Consider the following 24,012-nt stretch of genomic DNA (forward strand, 5'->3'; position numbering starts at 1 on the left):
TGACTGTGAACCATAGCAAACATTTTGAGTCACGCCTGCCTCCCCCACACTCTTTTTAATATCAAACAACTCTTATTTTCTCACCTAAGTGGTCTTGAGTAAGCTGTCCCAACCCAACTCAACACTGTTGGAATTTAGTCCTTTTCTACTCTCTAAAAATGTAATCATTGTCTTGTGAACTGTTAGTTGTGATGTGTGCATGTGTGTGTGTGTGTGTGTGTGTGTGCACATGCGCGTGTGTGCATGTGTGTATGTGTGATATATTGTATAGATGCTTTTATCTATAAAACAAAAAATATAAATTGATCGTTGTGAAACTGGCCCAGAAAAGTGGTTCACTGGTGATAAGTGCGTTCTGCCTCCCCTGAAGACCTGAATACACATGGTAGAAGGAGAGAACCAACTCCTCAAAGTTGACCTCTGACCTCTATACATATGGGATGTGTACGTACACACACACACACACACACACACACACACACACACACACACACACTAAATGCATGTAATCTAATTTTTTAAAAGATGGTTGTGAGTCTGTAGAAGACTTAATGAAGGAAAAGGTGAAAATCATTGACATTGCTATGAGGTCACTCACTTTGTGACAGTTTGTTACATTAGCACTTGGTGGTAAAGATTTACACACACGCATGTGTATGCACACACACACACACACACACACACACACACAATTATGAGAAGGCTACATCAGAAGACCAGTGACATGCACTTTGCAAAACCAAATCAAGTCTTAAAATAGGTTCTCGTCATTCTCCAAAGGGATCAAACTTTGAGATCAGTCAGTTGCACCTCTTTCTTTGAAAAAGAACTTGTTGGGCTAGAGAGATGGCTCAGAGGTTAAGAGCACTGGCTGTTCTTCTGAAGGTCCTGAGTTCAATTCCCAGCAACCATATGGTGGCTCACAACCGTCTACAATGAGATCTGGTACTTTCTTCTGTTCTGATGTCTCATATGCAGGGAGAATACTGTATAAATAGTAAATAAATAAATCTTAAAAAAAAAAAAAAAAAGAACTTGTTTACTTTATCCAGTTTCACAAGATCCCTCAGGGACAAAGATTCTTGGGGACAGGGGCAGGGAACATAGAGATCTTTTGTTTCTCCATGCAGTTGGCTCTCCACCACCTTCCCCTACTTCCTGAAAAGTCTAGGAGTATGGCACAGTGTTTTCCCTGTTGCATATGCAGATTTGGGGTGGGTTTTTTTTTTTTATGAGGCTTTTGGGAGATCTTGGTTAACTATATCGCAGTGCCCTGATTTTAACATGCTGTTTTGAATTCTGCTCTGACCTGCGATGTGTGGAAATTTATGCCATGCTTTTAAAATTGAAAATTCAACCAAAGGTGATTATATTCTTCACGGCGTTCTCTCTAACCTTCCTACTGTGGTTCACTTAGAGATTCTTTTCACCCATAAATCATGTGAGTTCACACTGCTGGACATTCAAGCACATTCTCAGAGAGTGCCTAGAACCACAACTCTTCCTGGGGTTCCTGCCCTGCACTCTCCAGGGGCCAGTATTGCCAACCTCATCTTGTTTGTGCTTCCTGGCAACAGTGATTCAATAGCCCTGAAAGCTCATTAACTCATGTTTGCCTTAGCCTCAGACTTCCTGGGATAGATGATTGATACTTTCAGGAAAATCAGCCTTCCATCTGACTATTTTACATAGGAAAACATAAATGAAGTAGAAATGTTTTATTGTTGAGCAAAACGCTTATGATGGAAGTAAACCCATTATTGACAGATGGCTTTTCAATCTAGGCCATCTTGAAAATCCCACTGAAGGGCCAATTACTCAGAGTATACTAATAAAATAACATTAAAAATCTTCAGAGTTTTTTTTAATTTTATGTCTATGATTTTTCAGAGGTCAGAAGGTTTTGGGTCCCATGGAATAAAGTTACAGATGGTTGTGAGTTGTTATGTGGGTGTTAGGAACCAAACCTGGGTCCTCTGCAAGAACAGTCAGTGCTCTTAACCATGGAGCTGTCTCTATAGCCTCTGATCAAATGTTTTGTCACTGCCTTCAATGACACTAAAGCAATCATCTAGAACCCTTTTTCAGATTGAAACCTTAATGAGAAATCCCTATTCAAAGAAAGCATTAGGATCTATCTCAGCTTTATAAACTAAAATTTAACCTCTGCGCCTATTCTTGGAATGATGCAAATACCATTGCATGAATGGTGCAAACACCATAAATGGTGTCAGGGTCATTGAATATCACTCAGTCTTGGGGTGTAGATGAGCTATTAAAGACCAAGCAATTGCCATAGAAATACAATCCATTAAGCTGATGGCAAGGGGATTAGAACCTGTGAATTTGCCCCCTGCAGCAGTTGTAAAAGAAGAAAGACAGTGGTCCATGCCTGCACTTCATCTTTAATGGTAATCTGTCAAAATGTGCAGCTCAAGCTTTACCCCTCTCAGTGGGTTTGACTGTAACCCTTACAGAAAAAAAAAAATGGCAGCCATCCCTGAAAAGCCTGGTTCCCGAGTTACTGCTGTAAGCTTTGCTGGGCAGAATTTACTCCACTTGCTTTTTCAAATGGGAGGTGGTATAGGGCCTGCCTGATGCTCTTGGAACAAGGTCTGACAATGTATCTGGGAATCCCGCGTCTTTATTTTATATACTTAGAAAAGGAATTCACAACTGCATGCTGTAATGAGAAGACAGTGTGTTATAGAGGACACTAAGTAGTAAATTCATCTCAGAGTCAAACTGCAATTTTTGGAGTAAAGATTCTACCTTGCATTAGCCTCTTGCAGTTTTACAGTTCTGAAGGAGAACACAGCAGGTTGGATCCTTAAAGGGCTTCCGTGAGCAGAAGAAAGTCTAAAGGGCATAATTCATGGGCTGGGAACTCAGTGACAGACAGAAACCAGAGCAGAAATGAAAGGAAATGACCCTGAACGTTGACTGCAGGGAATCAGCTTTTGCAGAAAGCCTGACATTCCACATAGTAGACCTGGAAAGAATAGAAGGTAAAAAAAAAAAAGCCAGCAAATGTCACAGCGCATTCCCGGAGCCCCTGTCCTATCGCAGCCCTCTCTCTCAGCTTGAGAGAGCCCAATGCAGCTGTTGAAACCTCAGCTCCCCTTCCAGCAGCCAAAGCTTCTCACTAAAAATTTTTTTTCTTTCCATTAGTTCTATGATTCGAATGTCATGGTCAAGCCTAACACATCGGGTGGAACCTGCTTATGCTGATGTGACATACAGCTATACCTTCAGCCCCTATCTTGAATGCCATCCTACCAGGGAACATTCAACACGCAAACCAGCTACATATGGAATACATGACAAAGAGAATGACAACGTTATGTGCGTTATGTTCCAAAATGCTCTCCCTAGACTCTTGCTAAAAAAGTCTTTGATCTCAGCCCATTTTCCTGCCAGGCAGAACTGACAACCAATCTAATTAAAAATAAACGCTACAAAACGTCACTCTCGACACTGCAAAAGCTTCACAGAAACCTGATTGTTCTTACTCACTTAGCGCTTTTAAATCAAATATCCCCTGATTACATTACCATTGTAGACACACTTCTGTCAGTTCTAGTTTTGGTCTGTTCCAGCGACCATTACGCTGCAATTCCTTCCCCGATGATAATAAAAGGTCAACTGATCTTTACCCAATAGTAAGGTTAAAAATATCTCAAGGATCGTTGGTAGTAGATTTGTTATATGACATTTAACAGTATCGCTAATTGGCAATGATTTATTACGTGTATTGTAAAAGGTATGCATGAGTTTAACTATCTGGCTCTCATTACCTCCAATTTTATTTTATTTATTTTTTTAACACATTTTTATTGAAAGATAAAATAATTCATATTACATCTCATTTTCTATCCCATCCCATACATCCTCCCATTCCTCCCTCCCTCCCACTTTCACCCCAATCCCCCTCCCCTATGACTGTGACCAAGGGGGACCTCCTCCCCCTGAATATGGTGCTAGGGTATCAAGTCTCTTCTTGGTAGTCTGCTATCCTTCCTCCGAGAGCCATTGGGCCTCCCCAACAAAGGGACGTGGAAGCCCAAAGCCCCTAGTGGCATGTGAGCTTATGACAGCTGTATGTAGGTTGAGACCGTGAGGGCTAAGAGTCCAGCCATGTGCAGACACAGGCCCTGTGTGAAACTGGACACAGAGATCTTGAGTGACATAATTTCTAGGCCAAGGATGACAAGGATTTGTGACGATGGCTGGAAGCTACAAAGATTTTTTCCTACCTGATGCCGACAATGGTCAAAGAAGTCACAGTTTCTTCCCAGGACACTCAGTTAATTAAATATCCAGGTGCCAAGAACCACTGATGGCTGCACTGTGCCATCAAAGTTTTATCATGAAGAACCTAGACTGACTTTCCCAATAATTTTTCTCAGGAATTCTTGTATATCTCAACTTGTCAAAACCCTGGTGCCTCATGTTCATTCTGAAACCCCACTCCTGGTTACTGCCTCTCGCCGCAGTACAATATTACCTCTTCCTCTGCCATGATCATAGGACACTCACAGTCTTCATCATCGTGTTTAATGATGTATTTTCCATCATCTTCGTCTTGCTCACTTCATCACCTTACAAACCACAAGCCATTCAAATGTGTTTTATTCAACTTAATACTGAGAGGCTTCTTGCCTCAGAAAAAAATATTGTGTATATAAACACGTAGTCACCTAATAATGTATTTTAAATTGGCTGTACAAGAAAATAGCTATTCTATAGAGACAAAAGAAAATTCTTTGAGACTGTACCTAGATATTCAATATCATGCAGAGTTATTCATAAAGATCCTGGACCTCCACAAAAGATGATTGACCTCTGAGTTTGGCCGTCTTGCCCCTCACATTATCACTTAAAATCAAATTTCCCATTCCCACCTCTCTTCCCTTCCAGGGTAACAGTATCTTATGATATAGCTTAACAAAGTACTTTGACAAGCACAAAACACATGAAAATCCCCCAGAGAGTGGCAAACGCATTCAAAGTATGTTTACTCGGAAGCATTCCAGAGGTTGGTCAATTTATGAAGTTTGAGGATCGCAGGAATATTTTTAATTTGTGTCAATCATTAACCAGTGAAGAAATGGAAAGATGAAGGAAGCTAACCTAGTGATAGAGGCTCTGAGTCATATCTCTCATTTTTTATTCAGTGAGCTTATTGTTACCATGCGACTTTAAAGTCCCTCCGAGATATAATCAGTCTATATCCGTACCTAACCTTAACTCCGTGTCCTTCATATTGCAGCACCATCATCCTCTTCAAATGCAGAGAGCGGAGACAGACAGGCAGAAGCAGGGAATGAAACAAGGGTGTATCCTGAGACCCCAGAGAAGGCTGGAGACAAGGCGAGGGGTGCAGCCTTCATGCCCATCAATGGGTGTGTTGGATCCAGATTTACTCTTGACTTTAGGACAGTGGTAATTTCATCTCTAGTAGAGATGTCAACATTAAACAACTGATATAACATCTCAAGACCAAGAGATAATATGAAATTACCAAGGAGATGGAGAAAACAAATCAGTTGACAAAAAGTTAGCCGTAAACCCAACCTGCGGAATTTACCCCCAGTTAGCTAAGTAAGCTTATCCTATGCCCTTACTTTTTTCTGACAAGCTTTTTCTTTCTTTCTTTCTTTCTTTCTTTCTTTCTTTCTTTCTTTCTTTTCTTTTCATTTTTTCCAAGCCAAATATATTAAGGTTCACTTTAAACTCTGCTTTTTATTCATTTTTCTATTTGAATTTAAAATGTTGACTATACAGATTGGAGACGGTTCGAAACTGTGTCTGTTTTAATATTTAAATGCAGCATATCTTTGCTTATCACTCCTCTTATTCTATCAGCCTTAATCTTAGTTTTATGCCCAGTAAAGTTCAACCATACCTCAGACTTCTTTGACATTATCTCACTAAATTAAAAAAGATTTTAAAACCAGTGAAGGTGAGCCACCTGAGTTGCTTTTATATCAGATTAAGGGTCTATATTCTTAAAGTATTCTGTGTGTCGTTTGCTCAATAGTTTTAAAGTGTTAAAGATATTGGCATACAACTAATTTAGTACTTTTCTTCATTTAATCAACTCCACAGAGGTCTGGAAGGCCACTGCTTTGTTGTTGTTGTTGTTGTTGTTGTTGTTGTTGTTGCTGGAAATGCTTTTTCTCTCAGAATCTATCTTGAGTTTTGTCTCAACTGGAGGCAGTCACCACCCCCATCTGGTGGCCCAGCCATGAAACTCCTGTGCTACACTCTTCACAATGGTCTAATTTCCTCTTTCATAGAGAGAGCTCAGCTCCCAGGCAGAGAATGCTGTTTTTAGTTATCAGTGGCTTTAGGAATCAAAGCGCCAACTTCTTCTCTTCCTGTCATTTATTGCTTGTCTTGAAACTGGCTTAGGCCCAGTCGAATAGAAATTTGACTTTTTGAATATGTTTTCAAAAGATCATTTTATATTCATGCACCACTCTCTCTAAAATTCTATTTTATCAGTCTATGGTTAAATATTTACTGGGAAATAAGATGAAAAGCCTTATTAGAAACCAAGAACTATTATTCCCTTTGCTTCTCAAAATATACCAAACTAATTCCTTTATTCCAGAAATGTTCTTACTTAGATTGATTTTTCCAGTGTTCTTCCTTAAGAATCAATGCTACTGCTTATTAAAATGCATTATGTGGGTCACTGTAGGCAGGTTTTTTACTAATGTGTTTAGAATACTTGTGAAAGATGAAGATAGAAACTTTTAATCTCATTTGTGGTTTAACTCAGTTTTTAATGGACTTTTCCCACCATCTTTTCTGTTTAACAGTGTGGCTGAATAGGTCTTTATTCGCTGATATTATTAAATCTCATCTAATTAAAATGGGAATCAGCTTCGATGGGTGTGTGCCTGCAACGGCTGCAAGTTTAAGGCCCTCTAAGATTTCCGATTGTGTATTGCTGCCTGCCATGGCTGATTTCTCTCTCTCTCTCTCTCTCTCTCTCTCTCTCTCTCTCTCTCTCTCTCTCTCTCTCTCTCTTTCTGTGTCAGCATTTATGATAACAGTAATCTCACTCACTGTTGCCTTCCCTGGTTATTATTTCCTATCTCTGCCTTGCAGCATGTCCAAGGACGCAGGGTGTGTACCGAGTAGGATTAGCTCTCTCATGGCCCAGCGGCTTATCTACCACTACTAATTTACTCTGTTTTAAGAGCCCTGTAGGTTATGGACTTTGCGCTTTCTCACTTTTGTTCATTGATTCTTTGGCGGGGGGGGGGGGGGGTGTGAAGCCTCTCTGTGACTGTGGCTCATTGCCCCGCCCCCGCTTTGATGATAAAAGACAACAACAGCCTTATCTAGGAAAGCTCTGACTTTTTGGATAATAATGTACCTACATAACCACCCAGGAATGTCCTTTCCGTTTCAGCGGCGCGCTGCTGATAACTTGAGAAGACACCACCAATACCAAGTAAGTAATGCTTGTGTTTGGTTCTGAAATTGTCACTAAAATGAAATGCAGGCCGGACTCGGGGCTGGGACGCAAGGTGAACCCCTGCACTGAATGTCAATCCCGTTGTTCAGGAGGTGATGAGGAACCTGGTGAAGCGGTACGTGGCGGCCATGATCAGAGAGGCAAAAACCGAAGAGGGCCTGACTGAGGAGAACGTTAAGGTAATGCTTCGCCTTCATCAAACAGGCAACGGGTGCCCGCCCGCCCGTGGAGGCAGCTTTTAAAACCAGTTACTCATTTTCGGGGGAGGGGGGCGAGAAAGGAAGGGGCCCGGACTGCCTCTGATACTACGAACTCTGGGACCTGCTATTTGATCATGTCCCTTTGGCGGGGTGGCCTTGAGGGAACACTGATGAGGCGGGGAGGCGGGCGGGCGGGGGGGGGGGTGCCGGGGGGGACGGGAAGCATGCTATCCTGATGAGACCTGATTGGCTATCATCAGTTGGTGGAGGAGAAGCCTCTAGGGGAGGGAAGTAGGCAGAAGAGGGAGGGAGGGAGGGTGGCAATGGGAAGATACAAGTGAGGGGATAACAATCCGCATGTAATATGAATACATTATAATAAATAAAAATGAACCCCCATCCAAAAAGGGCAGAGTTACAAACTCAGCCTTATGTGTTCTAGCAGACATCCATGTGTTTTACGTTAAATATCCATGAAAATTAGGGAGACGACAGACAAACAGAAAGACAACAGTAGAGAAATTCCCCAAATTGCTTTGAAACATACTTAACAGAAACTGTCAAACCCGTTTAATTTAGTGGCAAGGAAAATCCTAGCCTGTGGTAGCATTTTGACCCATGACCCACCCCCTGCTGTGCCAAGTGAACTGCAGGCACGGTTGTCAGTGGATTTCTAAGCCGGAAGCATGTAATAACCCACGCACTATTTTATTTTATTTTTTCCCTTCTAAGAGAATGTCGTTTAATGAGGAGGAGCCAAGGCCTTTTATAAACCCACGCATTATTAATGGCACAAGCTTCCTAGGTCTCAGTAGCTCCCAAGGTGGCTTGGGAGGGCAGGTATTTAAGGTTTGCTTTAATTCCAACTAACAAGCTTAGTTTTTGTACTTGGTTTTCTATTTTTAAAGTTATATGAGAGGAAATAAGTGAATGTAGGAAAAGGATATGTTAAAAATTAAATGTAAATTGATTCTTTTATTTTACATGGCTGTTTAGAAATGTTGAAGGAATGTTTTAGTGTTAATATGATTTTACAGACAAAATTTTAAAAAATAGAATAGTAAAAATAAGTAACAAAAAGCATGAAAGACCTTTATAGAAACAGCACCTAAAGTCAGTCAGTCAGGTAAGCAAGTAGGGGACCTGCCAAACAGACAGCACTAATTGTCAATTAATTAAATTCCGAAATATTTTTCTGCAACTGTAAATCTCAATTATGAGGCTAAATGGTTCTCTTTGCGCTGGGCCTGGGGGGTTGGGGAGAAGGCTGAGAAAGAGATTTCCCCAAAAAAGCAAACTATAACTATCTAGGACCCTTGTAGGACTCAGAGCCAGGGCATGGGGACCCAATGGTTGCTATAAGGCCATCTCAAAGGTCCTGAGACCTGGGTGTTTCCCAGAAGCCCAAGCTTCGTGTTAATTTGCTTCTTCCGACACCACATAGAAAGATGTTCTGTATCAAAACCATGAGACCCCAGGAGCGTGAAGTGGCTTGACAGCTAGGATGCAGACTCCAGAGGGGAACTCTTTAAAACCACCCTCTCACAGGAAATAGAAAACCGGCAGAACAGTGACAGAGTGCAATCCCTTCTGCTTCTTTTGGTGTCACCCTTTGAAGATTTCTCGGTGTGCCCCGTCTGTTTTTCTCATTCTTGTTGAAAAACCCTAAAGAGAAGCAACTTAAAAGAGAAAATACTTGTTTTGGCTCCGGGTCCCAGAAGCCTTGGTCCACTGTGACAGAGACGGCAGAGTGGAGCAGTTCACACCATGGCTGCCAGGAGTAGAAAGGGGCTGGAGTGAGATGTGTAGGTTTGTGGGCATGCTCGTCCTAATCTCCTTCCTCCCAGAACGTCCCGCCTGAGTGGGCCTGGCGTCTTTTCCATAGTATCACTGACCCACCCAGGAGCATATTTGAGGGACCCCTCTGCTTGGTCATGTTACTAGTGAATAACCATAACACTAGGATATAAAATGCCAGTTAGGGGAATTAGTGATGCAGGACGTTAGAGAGAACCTGAAATTCTAAGTAGAATCCCAGGAGGACAGAGCTCTGGATCTTCAAGAGAGGCATGGGCGCCATCTCAGACTGAGCTAGGAAACCAGGGAGTGATGGGTCCGTAAGACCACCTAACATGCCGTTTGAATTCCATTCAGGAACTAAAACAAGACATTTCTAGCTTCCGCTTCGAAGTTCTGGGATTGCTCAGAGGAAGCAAGCTCTCCACAATACAGTCAGCCAACGCAGCGACTTCAGCCGACTCCGACGAAAAGAGCCATAGCGAAGGTAATAGCAAGGACAAGAAAAAGAATCTCAGCCTCTTTGATTTAACCACTCTGATCCACCCGAGGTCGGCAGCCATTGCCTCCGAGAGACATAACATAAGCAATGGTTCTGCCCTGGTGGTGCAGGAGCCGCCCAGGGAGAAGCCGAGAAAAGTGAATTTTGTGGCTGATATCAAAAACTTCGGGTTATTTCATAGACGGTCAAAACAAAATGCTGCTGAGCAAAACGCAAACCAAATCTTCTCTGTTTCAGAAGAAATTACTCGTCAACAGGCGGCAGGACCACTTGAGAGAAATATCCAACTGGAATCGCAAGGATTAGCTTCTCGGGGTGACCGCAGCATTCCTGGTCTCAATGAACAGTGTGTGCTAGTAGACCATAGAGAAAGGAATACGGACACTTTGGGTTTACAGGTAGGCAAGAGAGTGTGCTCCTCTTTCAAGTCGGAGAAAGTGGTGGTGGAAGACACCGTCCCTATGATACCAAAGGAGAAACACGCCCAGGAGGAGGACTCAAGCATAGACTATGATTTAAGCCCCACGGACACATCTGCCCATGAAGATTATGTGACCACAAGATTGTGACACTTGGAGGAATGTTTACCATACCTATACATATTTTTCCATAGTGCTCTGGGTGGGCACAGGGTTTGAAATTACATGATCAAATGCTAATTTACACTTTCTAGTGTTTATCCATTGTGGCATATTAACCTGTAACATGATTGAACAAAGCAGAGGCAACGTGAACTCTTCTCTTTTGTAGCCTGCTTTTGCTTCCACGGTTTATTTTACAAGTGTCTCTGTTAAATAAATGCACTTTTATCCTTGTACTGTTTCAATAACCCATGGAAAATTTTTAGCTATCTTTTTCAATTAAAACCAATGCAATTGATTTCATGTGGTAAGTGACTCCTACAATAGATATTTTTATATACAAAAAAAAAAACAGTGTATGTTCAATAATAAATATTAGACATTTTCATAACCTGGGGGAAATTACTAGAGATGATTGTTCGGTGAAGAATCCCATCCAGCCTTATATTTAGTTATTTCTTCTGAATGTATGAATAACTATTGGACACAATTAAAACAAGAAACCATCTACCCACGGGCCTACGTTCCAACCCTCTACTACACAGGAAGTCCCATACACTTTGCAGATCACTTACGCTGTACTTTCAATAGTAAAAGAAAAATTTTGTCTTGATGATTGACCATTTGTGTTGGCGTTTTGACATCAAATTCACATCTCTAAGTTAAAAAAAAAAATATGAACATTAGATTCAACTGCTTACCAAGATAAATATGACTCTTTGGCCACATTTTGGAAATCCAGCTCTTTGCAAGGCTCTCAGTAATAAAGTAATAATAAATTCCAATTGTTAAACTATTTGGGTAATGTGCACACCCAGGTGGAAAAAAAAAAACTCAAGCCAGAATCTAAATACAACAAAATTATTTTCTGATGCTCTGGCCATTTGGTATTACTTAGCAGGGGAACAAAGGTTCTTGCTTCCCCTAAACAATGGAAATATATTTCTTTAAAACTGAAATGACTTGAAAACATTATCAGTAAAATTGATACAGTGTAATTTTTCTTATGGAAAGTTTTAAGTTCCTGTTTATTTTTGTCATAAGATAATTTCCTTAGATTTCATTCATTTCCCAGACTTTTGAAAAAAAATATTCACACATGTTCTAAAAATGGCATTGGCGGTTTCATAAAGTTTAAATTGATTACTTCTATCTCCTCTAAGCCACCAGAGAAAGTCTCCTCTCCACGTGCTATTAACGTTTACTTCAGATCAGTGAAAATTGTCAAGTCTATTTTACTTTAGGCTCTGTCCCCCTGGACTACAGAAATTATGTAAGTTAACACTGATCAAAACTGTATAATTTGACCAAAAGTAAGAAATTGTAGCAGTAATGGTGTCAGCCACACTTCTGTGTGTGCGGTACAGATGGAGATACTTAAATAGCTGCCCTTTCATCTCATGTAGAAATAAGGAAACTGAGTCCACTTATAGCCTATGGTGTGTGGTGGAGCTTTTCCATATCCTTGGGAGCTCCCCAAATATAAAAGCCAGGAAAACAATATCTGCATAAAAGGGTTTCAATTGTGAAACCTAGTTTATTTCAACAGTAAGTTAGGTAAAGCTCCATAAATACGTGTGTCCATTCTTGTAAAGCAAGAATCGTGCATACAATTAAAGCCTTTAGACCAAATCACATCACAGGAGTTAGAAGACCCTGCAGTATGCAGCATGGCATCTCGGCTCTGGACTTGAAATATTAGAAAATCCAAGACTTTTATGGGAGGATTTAAGAGTAGGAGTGAATGTGGGTAATGTTTATTTCTAGTGTCTCAGTACACAGAGCACACCACACTTCCTACCAAAGGATCCCAACGACTCAGTAATAGAAATCCTGCAGGCTTATTTTAATGTTGGGGATTTTTTTTTTTTTATTGATAGATCTTGCCTCTTGGGTGTTTTTAAAATAATGACCCTGTATATCACTTAGTCTACCTGGCTTATCAGAACTGAGTTTCAAATCCTCTCTGCCCTTCAAACAACACCAAAGGTAATAAAACCAACAAAACTTTTTTCTTTGTCTTCCTTCCTTCCTTCCCTCCTTCCTTCCTTCCTTCTTTTATTTTACTTTATTTATTTATTTTGTTGCTGCTGCTTTTGTCCGGTAGCTTTCTGTATTGGGTGGGGCACTGACATTTTCCTGGAAGCCTGGTCTCGGACAGGTATTTGTGTGGTCCAGGGAACATCTGCTTCCCAGTGTCCTGGAAGTGATTGCTTGCAGGGCTCTGGATGTCACTGAGAAGCACCTTTATGAGTACTGTCGTTAGGGTTAACCTCCTTAAAATATTTTACGTTCCGATAATTGTGTAGCATTAAAAAGAGGAACAGATAGTACAGTACGGAATGAGAACGTGGAAATAACAGTGGGTGTTCAGACAAAGGGAGCTGGCCTCAAGTCCTTTTGAGGAAGCAGCTAGAGTTTTTTGTTATTATTCTTGTTCTTATACATAAAAATTCCCAATACTCAAGAGAAATTTAAAATCACCTTCTATTTATGTTAATAGCATTTTCTTTGTTTTATTCCTTCTCGATCTTAACAGAAAATACACATTTTAGGAGAGGATTTATGGAAAGTCCAACCGAGCATTAGCGACTCCCTGTGTGTCAGTAGTGAAACCCTGGCATTCTCTGTAGAAATAAATCTGTATTAGCTTTAATAAGAAAACTGACTTTAAAAAATGGTAGTGGATTTTTTGTAAAATAATGAATTATTTTTTAAAGTGTTTATCATCCTGAAAAAAAAATGTATGTTTCATGAGTTGCCTATGTGTACATCAAATTTTCTTAAATTTTATTTTATTTACTGGCTGGTGATTAAAACAGTGCAAAAAAAAAATCATCTCTTGCCATGACATGAACAGCAACCTGACACACCTCAGTGATCAAGTTCATGGATACAAGCCATCACATTCGAAGAGTAAAATCAGGGGACTAATAAAATGATCCAGTGAAAATTCAAAGGTAGCGAAATACTTTTCTCAAAAGGCAAAGTCTGTTTTCTGGCAAATGTAGAGGCAATCTAGAGGCAACGGTGGCATGAAATGCATTGTCATACGTGTACTAGACCGTAATAGACATGGAATTCAGCTGAGTGAATAGTTCGGTCCCATGACCCCTCTCACCAAGCAAGTCACTCCTCGGCAGGCTGTTATCAGCAAGCCAGGCTGCCTTCCACCCTCAGCACCCTTCAAAGGCAGCCTGACAAAAGCCACTTCAAAATCTGCATGCATACGTTTACAGTGGCTCAAATTTCAGAAGGAACATATCTCTGAATATAGATCATTATTCTGAAAATAAGTTCTTTTTTTTTTTTTTTTTAAGTTTTAAGTACAGAGCTGCTAGTAAGTTCAAAAGTGCGATGTGCTTCTCTGCCATTTCCCTTAGATTTTTTTTTACAAATCCTAGTAATTTTACGGTGTCTTGTGCTACATTTAGCTCAGGTGGTTTGACACATGTTATTTATTTGAATTCTACACGTAAGCATTTAAATTGTCTTAAGTAAAGTCTCCATGGATTACTGAAGAAATGAAAGCTGGGGAGGTTTAAGGAAATGCTCTACGTTTGTCTTGATGCTCGGTGGCTGAGTTGAGTTGAAGTTTCAACCAACGTTTAAGCAACACAAAGCCTTCGCCTCTCTACTGGATCTTTGGATGGAGGTGTCAGATTCTTTATGCTGTCAGCAGGTAGAATCCCCACCAGGAAAAGGGTGTTACTTATTTACAGTCCTTTCATTGGAAGGAAGACACCCACTGGTGTCCAAGCTTTACACAACCGAAGACAACACTAGATCAGGTTTACATTTCACCTCTGTGCAAAACTGTGCCAAAAAAACACAAACAGGTTTTGAAGGCCCCTTTCTTAATGTTTTCTGAAAGTGCTTAGTTCTTTTCGCTTCAAATGTAGATTTTTGTAACACACCTGCGTGCACCTCCCAGTGTCAATAAACTGTGCCCAGTATGAAGACCTCTCTGATGGAAAACGATAAGGCTGGGCATGACAAGCTGGGCCAACATGAGGTCATGATATCATGACAGGGTTCAGCCATGCATCTCTGGCCTGAGCCGCATGGATGGTGTCAAAGTGAGGCCGGCTCAAAACCTTTAATAGCGTAGGGCTGCACATGTGAATAAAGAAGTCTACTTCAGGTACCCGGGCTGAGCTGGATTTGCCATGGATGAAGACAGTCCCTAAGGTTAGACACTCTCAGGTTAGGGATGCTCGATGAGGCAATGATGTAAATCACCTTGGGAACATCTGAAAACAGTTTGCTTCAAGTGACTTAATATTAACTGAATGAGTTTCATATTGATTTATTGTTTTATAAAAGTAAACGTGGCTGCTAGGGAGTTGAAAACACATATGTGGCAAGCATTTGTAACAATACATTTATATTTGTTTACTTGACTCATCTCAGTTCTAGCACCTGCATTACATGGGTAAGGTTTATATATTTGAACTATTCAAAAAAAAAAAAAAGCAAAAAGACATTGTGTTCAGCTGAATCCTGTAGTTTCTCATAGATTCCCAACCTTGTAGAAAAACTGGCTGGAGGTTTCTCTAGTTTTCCAAGTCTCTGCTTTGACTTTAAGAAGCGCACATACATAAATATGTTTCTCTGGTGATACACATATGTGGCTTATGGTTGGCTGCTTTGTTAAGAATGGGTTACCCCTGTACTCACAACTTATCTAACTGTATCACCAAAACCTTCTGTGGTTCTTTATGATATGGCAGAAAATTGAGTGAAATTCACACAATTTCTTTACTGTTTTCCCTACCGCAACGTTATCTACACACAGTTTCTAACAGCACTGTAACAAAGCCTCTCATTGGCGAAGAGGACACGGATGCAGAGCAGCCTCACAAAGGCAAATGTGTTCGTTTCTGTCCTGTTTCCAGCCCACTGGGGTCACCACCTCCTCAGTGATGAGTGTTAGCAGTGTAACATGGGGCTCCAAGTTGCCTGATTGTGGTGGGAGCATCCTTATCTCTCATTCTAAACTTCAGCAATTCCTAAATTCTATTTAGCTACTTTAGACTTTATAGTGCTCTTTCCTCATCATCTTCAAACCCCTCTCCTAGCCTTGAGTAAAAGTGCTATCTCAATGTTACACTTAAATTTTCTTTAATGTAATAGTTTAGTCATTACAATGGACCTATTCTCCTTCAGGCCCAATTGTTTTAAATACTTTTACCCCTAAAGTTTATCTGGACCTGTCAATAATAAAAGTTTCCCTGCTTCCTGGGAATAAGAGGCACTCTGCACTGAGGTGCTCTGAGAGATTTAATTTTCTCCCAGGAAATAACTTACTGGGCTGACTCAGCAGTGGGAAGGCAGCCTGCCCTAAGGATCAGGAGGAAGTGAGAAGCTCTCCACAGCTGCAAGCAGGGCGCTTCTGTCTTTAGAGCTCAGTTGCTGACATTTACATTTTCTGGCTGAAAAAAAAAAAAAAAGTTCCATCTACCTTGACAACATGGAACTAGAGCAAATCAACAGCCTAAAAGTTCAGTCGTGCCAACTGACTAGGTAAGTGAAGTCAAAACAACATAAGGTGTATCTTCTGCTTTTCCCTCTTAATTACCTCAAGGTCACTCTGCATGCATCCACACGCAGCAAAAATAAATCAGAAACGCCTGTGGAGCATTTACCTGTTTCCCCTTATGGATGTATCTTGTTACTATAAAATCACAGTGACCCTTCCTTATTCCATTGTCACATCTTTATTTCCTGCCATGGTGCAGAGTGGAAGGTGCTTGGTTCTGTACACTGGATAAAAATGTATGCGTGTCAATCCAGAACTACAGGCAAGCGGCAGAAAATTTGGCTCATGAAGATTTTCTGGTAACGTTCACATCATCTTTATTTTTTTTTAATCCCCAACCCCTACCCCGCTTGACTGCGGCTGTTAGTGGATCTGCACTGAGCATGCATGTGAGTGTGAGATTTGTCTTCCTGAGGTAAACACGCAGGACTAGAATAACCGGGATGGTGTGTTAGTTGAGTACTTACATGTTTTTAATTTTGTGGGAGAAGTAGGTATTCTCGTGTTCTCTGCCTTACGTACAGCATTTGAGTGACTCAGCTTCTCTGCTTTTGGTTAGTCTCAGGGTTAATTTAGCCACCATGATGGCTGTGGGTTTGATTTGTGTGCTTTTGGTGGAATGATTTAAATGCCACTTCGGAGGTTGCCTATTACCTACCTGCTTCATGGGGAAAATGTCTGTGCATGTGTCTGTGTTTTTTACTAGACTTCTTGTGTGCTTACTTGATAATACTGTTAATGCATGGCTGCTGCTCTGAAGAGGTCCAGGGTAGGGTCTCTGGTGCTGGATGCAGATGCCCTTCCAGTTTGCTTCATCTCTTGGATCACCAGAGCTGATGGCTCAGGCAACTGATCAGGATCAAAAAAAGAAAGAGGAAAGGGAAGCCTAGGGTTTCTTCTCTAAGGACCTGCTGTACTGTGGCTGAGGAGGAAAGCTTACACTGACCACAATTCTCCTATAGCTGAGGTTGTAAAAGCAGCTTCTGGCTAGAGACTGCACAGGGGTCATAAAAAGAGACTCTTTGATCTGTAGATAGGCCTCTTTGTGGAGGCCTGTTATTCCTAAAAGGCTGATGGTAAAGTCCTGAGCCTGCTAACTTATTTGTGAGTCTACAGGGAAATAAGAAATAAGAGAGAGATAGAAAATAGACCACTCACACACACACACACACACACACACACACACACACACACACACACACACACACACACACAATCAAGAGAAAGGGTGGATGAAGTCAGGCATCTTAACTTCAACTAAAGTTAAACTCCCCAATTTTGACACATACATTCAAGAATATACAGTATCAGTTAGGACTGACCTAACTATACATTATCCAGCTATCTCTTAGTTTATAATGAGTTCAGTACAATAATTTTATCTGTATTTCATTTTAAGAAGCAGAGTAAATTCAGACATCTCTAGGGAGCCCTATTCCCTCTTGGGTTCATGGGAAATTTAAACCAACTTGCATATATTTGGGGTGAAATGCCAGGATTTGTGGTGCCATCTGGAGTGGAGATTTATTTGAAGCCACAAATCTGCCACAAGGCTATCCCTAGTGAGGCACCTGGAGGTCCACAAAGGTATTTACTGCAGCCATAAACTCTCTAAAATTGTTTTAGAAGATCTAAAACAGTTTAACTTTTAAAACTATTTTAATCAAATCAGGAATTCCACAATCAGGGATTAATTTATCTGAACAACAAATAGTACATTCTCCTGTAGGAAGTCTGCTCGATCAGAGATGATCAATACCCAGAAAGTAATAGTTCACACCAATGGCAGATGTTTTTTTTTTTCCCCTTTTGGTTTTTGGAGACATGGTTTCTCTGTGCAATCTTGGCTGTCCTGGACTCGCTTTGTAGACCAGGCTGACCTTGAATGTAGTCTTGGCTGCCCTGGACTTACTTTGTAGACAAAGCTGGCCTTAGACTCACAGTGATTCACCTGCCTCTACCTCCCTGGGTGCTGGGATTAAAAGCATGCACCACCATCCCCAGCTCTAATGCTAGATTTTAGAGAGATGCAGCAGTGCACAATTGACAGAGTATTCAGAGGTTGAAAGCAATTCTGGGTGCATCATGGGACAGACCTTGCAAAATCCCAGATTCTTCCCAGAGATCTCTCATGCCTGCTGAACTTCCCCAAATCAATGGCTCCTGACAGCATGTCAGAGGCTGGAAGCAGTTCTGGGGGTAAATCACAGTACAGACCTTGTGAATCACCTCCTAGACAGCCCACATGCCTAGTGAGCTCCCATAACAGGGTGGCTCTTGGCATAATACCAGCTTTTGAGAGTTATCTTCTATGCTTGCTTTGTATGTGAATTCCAAACACCAACGAGTTCATAACTTTTCTTTTCATTCTCTTTCACAAAGTAAGAGTATTAAATTTTATTTAAGCCTAATTTTTTTGCTCTTGTTTAAAATGTTTATTATTGGATATGGAGAGATGACATAAGTTAAAAGCATTTGTTACTATGCCCAAGAATCAGTGTTACGGTCCTAGCAATCAGGCAGCTCACAACACGTGTAACTCCAGCTGCAGAGGATCTGATACCCTCCTCTGGACCCCAAGAGCACCTGCGCTCACATGCATAGACATACAATAAATCTTTAAGGAATTTCTTAAGTGTAATACTAATTTTTGTGTATGCTTGTTTGATATGAGTGTGTGCATACTGCTGTGTGCCTATGGATATCAAAGGACACTTTATGGAGTCAGTTCTTTCCTTCCATCTTTGTGTGGCTTCTGGAGATCAAACTCAGGTCATGGGGCTTCTTTGGAGAGGACATTTCACCAGCGGAGCCATCTCACTGGTTCCAATCATGCATTGTGTAGAAACTCTTAGAATTCTTCATCTGGGCCTCGAATAGAAGCATTTTCATTGTGATTGCTTTTCTCTGTAAGGGTTCACTTTTAGGCTTTATAGCTCATCATATTCTGTTGCTTTTTCTTCCAAATGCTTTACATACCATATAAGCATATTAACAGAAGAAACCTTGGCCTTGGAAAGAGGACCACCTGCACGGGAGAAATAATAAGAGTATTAGCAAGTAAATCTGACAGTAGTGATGTCAAATGACAAGAAAAAGGAATGCATCCAACGAAGTAAAACTGAGCCAATTAGATTTTCTTGTTTTTAATAGCTGAGTAGTATTCCATTGTGTAAATGTACCACAGCTTCTTCATCCATTCTTCAGTTGAGGGACATGTAGGTTGTTTCCAGATTCTGGCTATTAAGAATAAAGCTGCTACGAACATAGTTGAGCAAATGTCCTTGTTGTACAGTGGAGCATCTTTCAGTATGTGACTGGGAGTGGTATGGCTGAGTCTTGCGGTAGCACTATGCCCAATTTTCTGAGAAAGCACCAAATTGATAAAATTTTCAGGCAAACGGATGGAACTAGAAATGGTCATCCTAAGTGAGCTAACGCAGACCCAGAAAGTCACACATGGTATATACCCACTTATAAGTGGATATTAGCCAAACATAGATGTCCTCTGAGAGACACCACCCAATGGAGTATTGGGATGGATTCTGGGACTCACTGACTCAGATTGGAGTGCTGAGAGTGGTATGGAAGAATGGGGGCCACGGAAGGACCCAGATGGTTCAGGAGCCTCACAAGGAGACCATCAAGGCTGGCAGATCTGGACCAGGGAGTCCTGCACAAAATGTTGCACTATCTGTCGCACCAACCAAGAACAATGCATACAGTAAACCTAGACTCCCTGTACAGATCTAGCCAATGGACAGCTCATTCTCCACTGTTGTCGGGAGAGCAGGGACTGCCTCCGCCATGAACTCTGGTGCTCCCTATTTGATCACTTCCCCTTCGTGGAGAGGCCCAGTGGACACACAGATGAAGGGGAAGCAGCTATCCTGATGAGACCTGATGGGCTGTGATTATATGGTAGGGAGGTCCTCTTCTGTCAGAGGTGTTGGGGAGGAAAATAGGACAGAAGAGGGAGGGAGGATGGAAATGAGAAGATACAAGCAAGGGCATAATAATCAGGATGTAATCTGAATAAATTATGATAAGTTAAAATTTTAAAAAATTGAGCAAGTACAGTCAGACTTTGCTGAAATTACAAAATGAAAAATCTCAAAGTGATTGTCCTTTTTATCCCAGTTCTTCCTAAAGCAGAGAATTAATAACGATGAGAAAAACCATTCCCATGATATTGAAAACGTAAGAATAAAAATAGATATACACCCCCCAAGTGCAACTGTTATGATTTACATCTTGTATGTCATCAGAAGGCCTAAGGTCTTACAGGGTTGCTCACTAGCCTGTAGTGATTAGCCTTCAAGAGGTAGGGCTGGAGAAGAGTTGGGTAATGGGGGAGTGCTCCTGAAGGAGAGGGTGGGACCCTGTTTCCTGTCCCTCTTGATGTCAGCAGCCTCTAGTGCCTTGTTCCCTCTTCCATGCAGTCTGCCTCACCGAAGGCCCCATACAGCAATGCCTATGAACAGGGAGTGAAACTGTGGGCCAAACGCCCTTTTCCTTTAACTTAGTCTCAGGTATTTTGATACAGCCAAGGACAGCTAGCTGTGACAACAGCCCTCTTCACAAAATTCAGTTGGCATTTGAAAAGTTCCAGAAGTCCTGAAATATTACATGGCCCCTGCATTTTTTTAAGCACAATTTTTTTCTGGCTTTGAAGTTGGTGCCAGCATGTCCTGGAAATGACCGATCACTTGTTTAAAAGCACCTCTCTTTGGCTTTGACAGTGTACAAACATAACAAAAAATATATAGATCAAGAAAGAACAATAGTGTGGTTCATTGTATAAGCTTGATCAAACTAGAATAATAGAAGTATAATCATATGAGTGAATCATAAAATGAAACAACTTAGTGCAGAATAAAATAGAACTGCACCATGGCAGTGTATGAAGTTCTCATGTTGATCTGGACTACTTCTGAACCATCAGTAGAGAGGAGAACCATAGTAAACTATAGACAGATTTAGAACAGTTCATTAAAAGACATTGTATCACAATATATTATTACTCTGATAGAAATATAGATGGAGTTGTCTAAAAGGAAATTTGTTAAGTACAATGTTGTAAATAATAAGTCAATTTGTAAAGATGTTCTTGGTCTCTAATTTTTCTTTCACTTTGTATCATGCCCCACTTTCTCTGTAGCAACATAACCTTTGCTCCAGGGCACAACATGACAATATAATCCCTTTGCAATCCCAGAGCAGAGGTAACCCTGATCTGTAGTCATGGCAACAAAAATGTAAAACACCATAATGATGACTTGAGCTACAAGACTATTAAAAATCCCTTGTGGAAAGAAGGGAAGGTCACAAGACTCTCACCTGAGATTCCAGCCCTTACTCCTCTCCTGCGCACCCTCCCCTGCCCTACACACGCTCTTGCGAGATGGTAGATAACAGACAAAAGGTTATCCGAAGCTGGAACTCTGTGGAGCAGCTTTTGTGATATCATTATCCATCATGGGAGGATAGGAGTTTCAGATACAGCTGTTCTGTAATTCAATGATACATGCTCCTGTAAGTCAGTCCAATAAACTCATTGGTTACCCAATCCACTTGTGTGGAATCAATTCTTTGATCTGTCCTTTGCCCCACTATCTGGGGCAGACAGGCATGTTTCATATGTCCCGGGACAAAGCTGTGCAACATCCCTGAATTAGTATACTCTGTGCAGTGAACAGTAGAGGTAGAAAGTGGAAGAGTTCTTTCTAGGGAGGTCATGAGTTCAACTCTGGAAAACATCTCGCATGTAGTGGACCAGATTATAAATGTGGTATTATTCTTCATACGGCTGGGGCCTCACAGAGCACTAAGAGAGCCTCTGTTTTCTTCACTACATATCAAGTCATGTAAAAAAATGTTTTGTTAAACAAGGTATTGACTTTTCCCTTCCTCAACCGTTTACTCACAACCATTGACTAAGCATGTCCTTACAAATATGTTATTACATTCCCTTATTTTGTGTTTGTGGAGGAAGGCTGTAGCACATGTGCGGAGCTCAGAGGCTATGTGGAGTCACTTCTCACTTTCCACCATATAAATCCTAAGGATAGAACTCAGATCATCTCTCTGGCTCTAAAGCAAGTGCCTTAACCACCAAGCCATGCCACCAGCCCTACGCATGCATTTTGACAGGCATTGTAATTCAAGTTGAGAATAAAATAATAACATGTCATTTATCTAAAGTGAGGTTAATAATCTCTGGAAATAGTTTCAATAATGTATCCTAAGCAAGCTGTCCCTGGGGAGAAGTGAGAGGGGGAATCTTAGCCTAGGATTAGATAAGAGAAGCTAACATATAGCTTGTGTATAGAGTTTTAATGATGAGTTACTCAGTAGTTGCTCTTTTTCACAGATATAAGTTCTGTCATTAAAGAATTTTATATAGGAGATTGTCATGACAAAACCCACTGAAAGACCAGAGGGAAGGAGACAGAGAAACAGTCAACACATTTGTGTATGACCTTAAAAGAGTTCTTTTGATTCTAATATTGTTTCATGTGACTATGCGCACAGATATATAAATATTTAGGATACTTATAAAATAGGTTTCCCCTACAAGAAGAACATTATGACTGGTGGATCTGGGTCCAGGGGTCCTGCTCAAACTATGACACCAGCCAAGGAAAATATAGGCAGCAAACTTTGAACCCCTACCCAGACCTAGCCAATGGACACGACATTCTCCACCGTTGAATGGAGAGGGAGGTCTGACTTTCATACAAACTTTGGTGCCCCATTTTTTACCACGTCCCCTGGAAGGGGAGGCCTGGTGGCACTCAGAGGAAGGATAACAGGTCACCAAGAAGAGACTCGATCCCCTACGAGCATATACAGGGGGAGAAGGTCCCCCTCAGTCACAGATATAGGGGAGGGGAATAGGGGGAAAGCAGGAGGGAGGGAGGAATGGGAGGATACAAGTGATGGGCTAACAACTGAGATGTAATATGAATAAATTAATAAAATAGTAAAAATAAAAAATAAAATAGGTTTCCATGTGGCTTTTAAACACCTTTGATGTTATTTATCCCTCTGCTATCCTGTCCTCTCTTCTAACCTCTCACCCTTCTCCCTATTTAAATCTCCGTTATCATTATTCCCCCTTCACCCATCACAGCACCTATGCTGTACTGTCTCATCCCTTCATCTCTTTCTCTCACTCCCAAACCCCTTTATAGTTTCCTGGCTTCTATAGGTGCTCCAAGTTAAATACAGACACCACATGAGTGAAAATATTGACACTGTTCTTTTCTAGGTCTATATTAAGTTACTCGGTATTATATTGCCAGTTCCATCAATTTACCGGCAAATTTTATGATATTTTTTTTTTTAGAGCTCAGTAAAATTCCATTGTGTATAAGCATCATGTTATCTTTATCCATCTGTTGGCTGATAGACATTGGGCTGTTTCTATGTCCTAGCTATTGTGAATAGAGATGCCTTGAACATGAATGAGCAAGTGTACCTATAGTAGAATATAGAACATATTGGGAAGGTGTTCACAAGCGGTCTAGCTGGAGCATAGTTATCCTAACAGGAGATAATGTTCCACCCAGAACCAATAAGTTGCCAAATAAAATCCCAGCATCAGGTGCAGGATAACTCCTGTCTTAGTCACTGTTCTATTGGTATAAACAGACACCGTGACCAACTCTTTTAAAAAGAAAGCATTCAATTAGGGGCTTGCAGTTTCAAAGATTTAGTCCATTTTCATCACGGCTAAGAGTATAGTGGCACTCATGGCACTGGACTAGTAGCTGAGAAGGAACTGAGAGTACATCCTGGTAGTTAGGCAGAGAGACTCTGAGCTTGGCATAGACTTTTGGAACTTCAAAGCCCAACTCCAGTGACATATTTCCTCCAACAAGGGCACACCC

General features: G+C 41.0%; 1 protein-coding gene across 4 annotated transcripts in view; it reads left to right on the forward strand.

Moving 5' to 3' along the window:
* Trpc4 (transient receptor potential cation channel subfamily C member 4) overlaps window positions 1–10,916 on the forward strand; it is a 162,869-nt gene extending 151,953 nt beyond the window's left edge. For 3 of the 4 annotated variants that reach the window (XM_051157135.1, XM_051157136.1, XM_051157138.1), the window contains 3 exons: window positions 7,430–7,471; window positions 7,585–7,674; window positions 9,850–10,916. In XM_051157135.1, coding sequence (XP_051013092.1) covers window positions 7,430–7,471; window positions 7,585–7,674; window positions 9,850–10,563 — 846 coding nt within the window. In that variant the 3' untranslated portion in view covers window positions 10,564–10,916. The remainder of the gene's footprint in view (window positions 1–7,429; window positions 7,472–7,584; window positions 7,675–9,849) is intronic. The other variant, XM_051157137.1, reaches the window with a different exon arrangement.
* The last annotated feature ends 13,096 nt before the right edge of the window (window positions 10,917–24,012 follow it).

This window comes from Acomys russatus, chromosome 15 (assembly GCF_903995435.1).
Source record: "Acomys russatus chromosome 15, mAcoRus1.1, whole genome shotgun sequence".
Classification (NCBI taxonomy): Eukaryota; Metazoa; Chordata; class Mammalia; order Rodentia; family Muridae; genus Acomys; species Acomys russatus.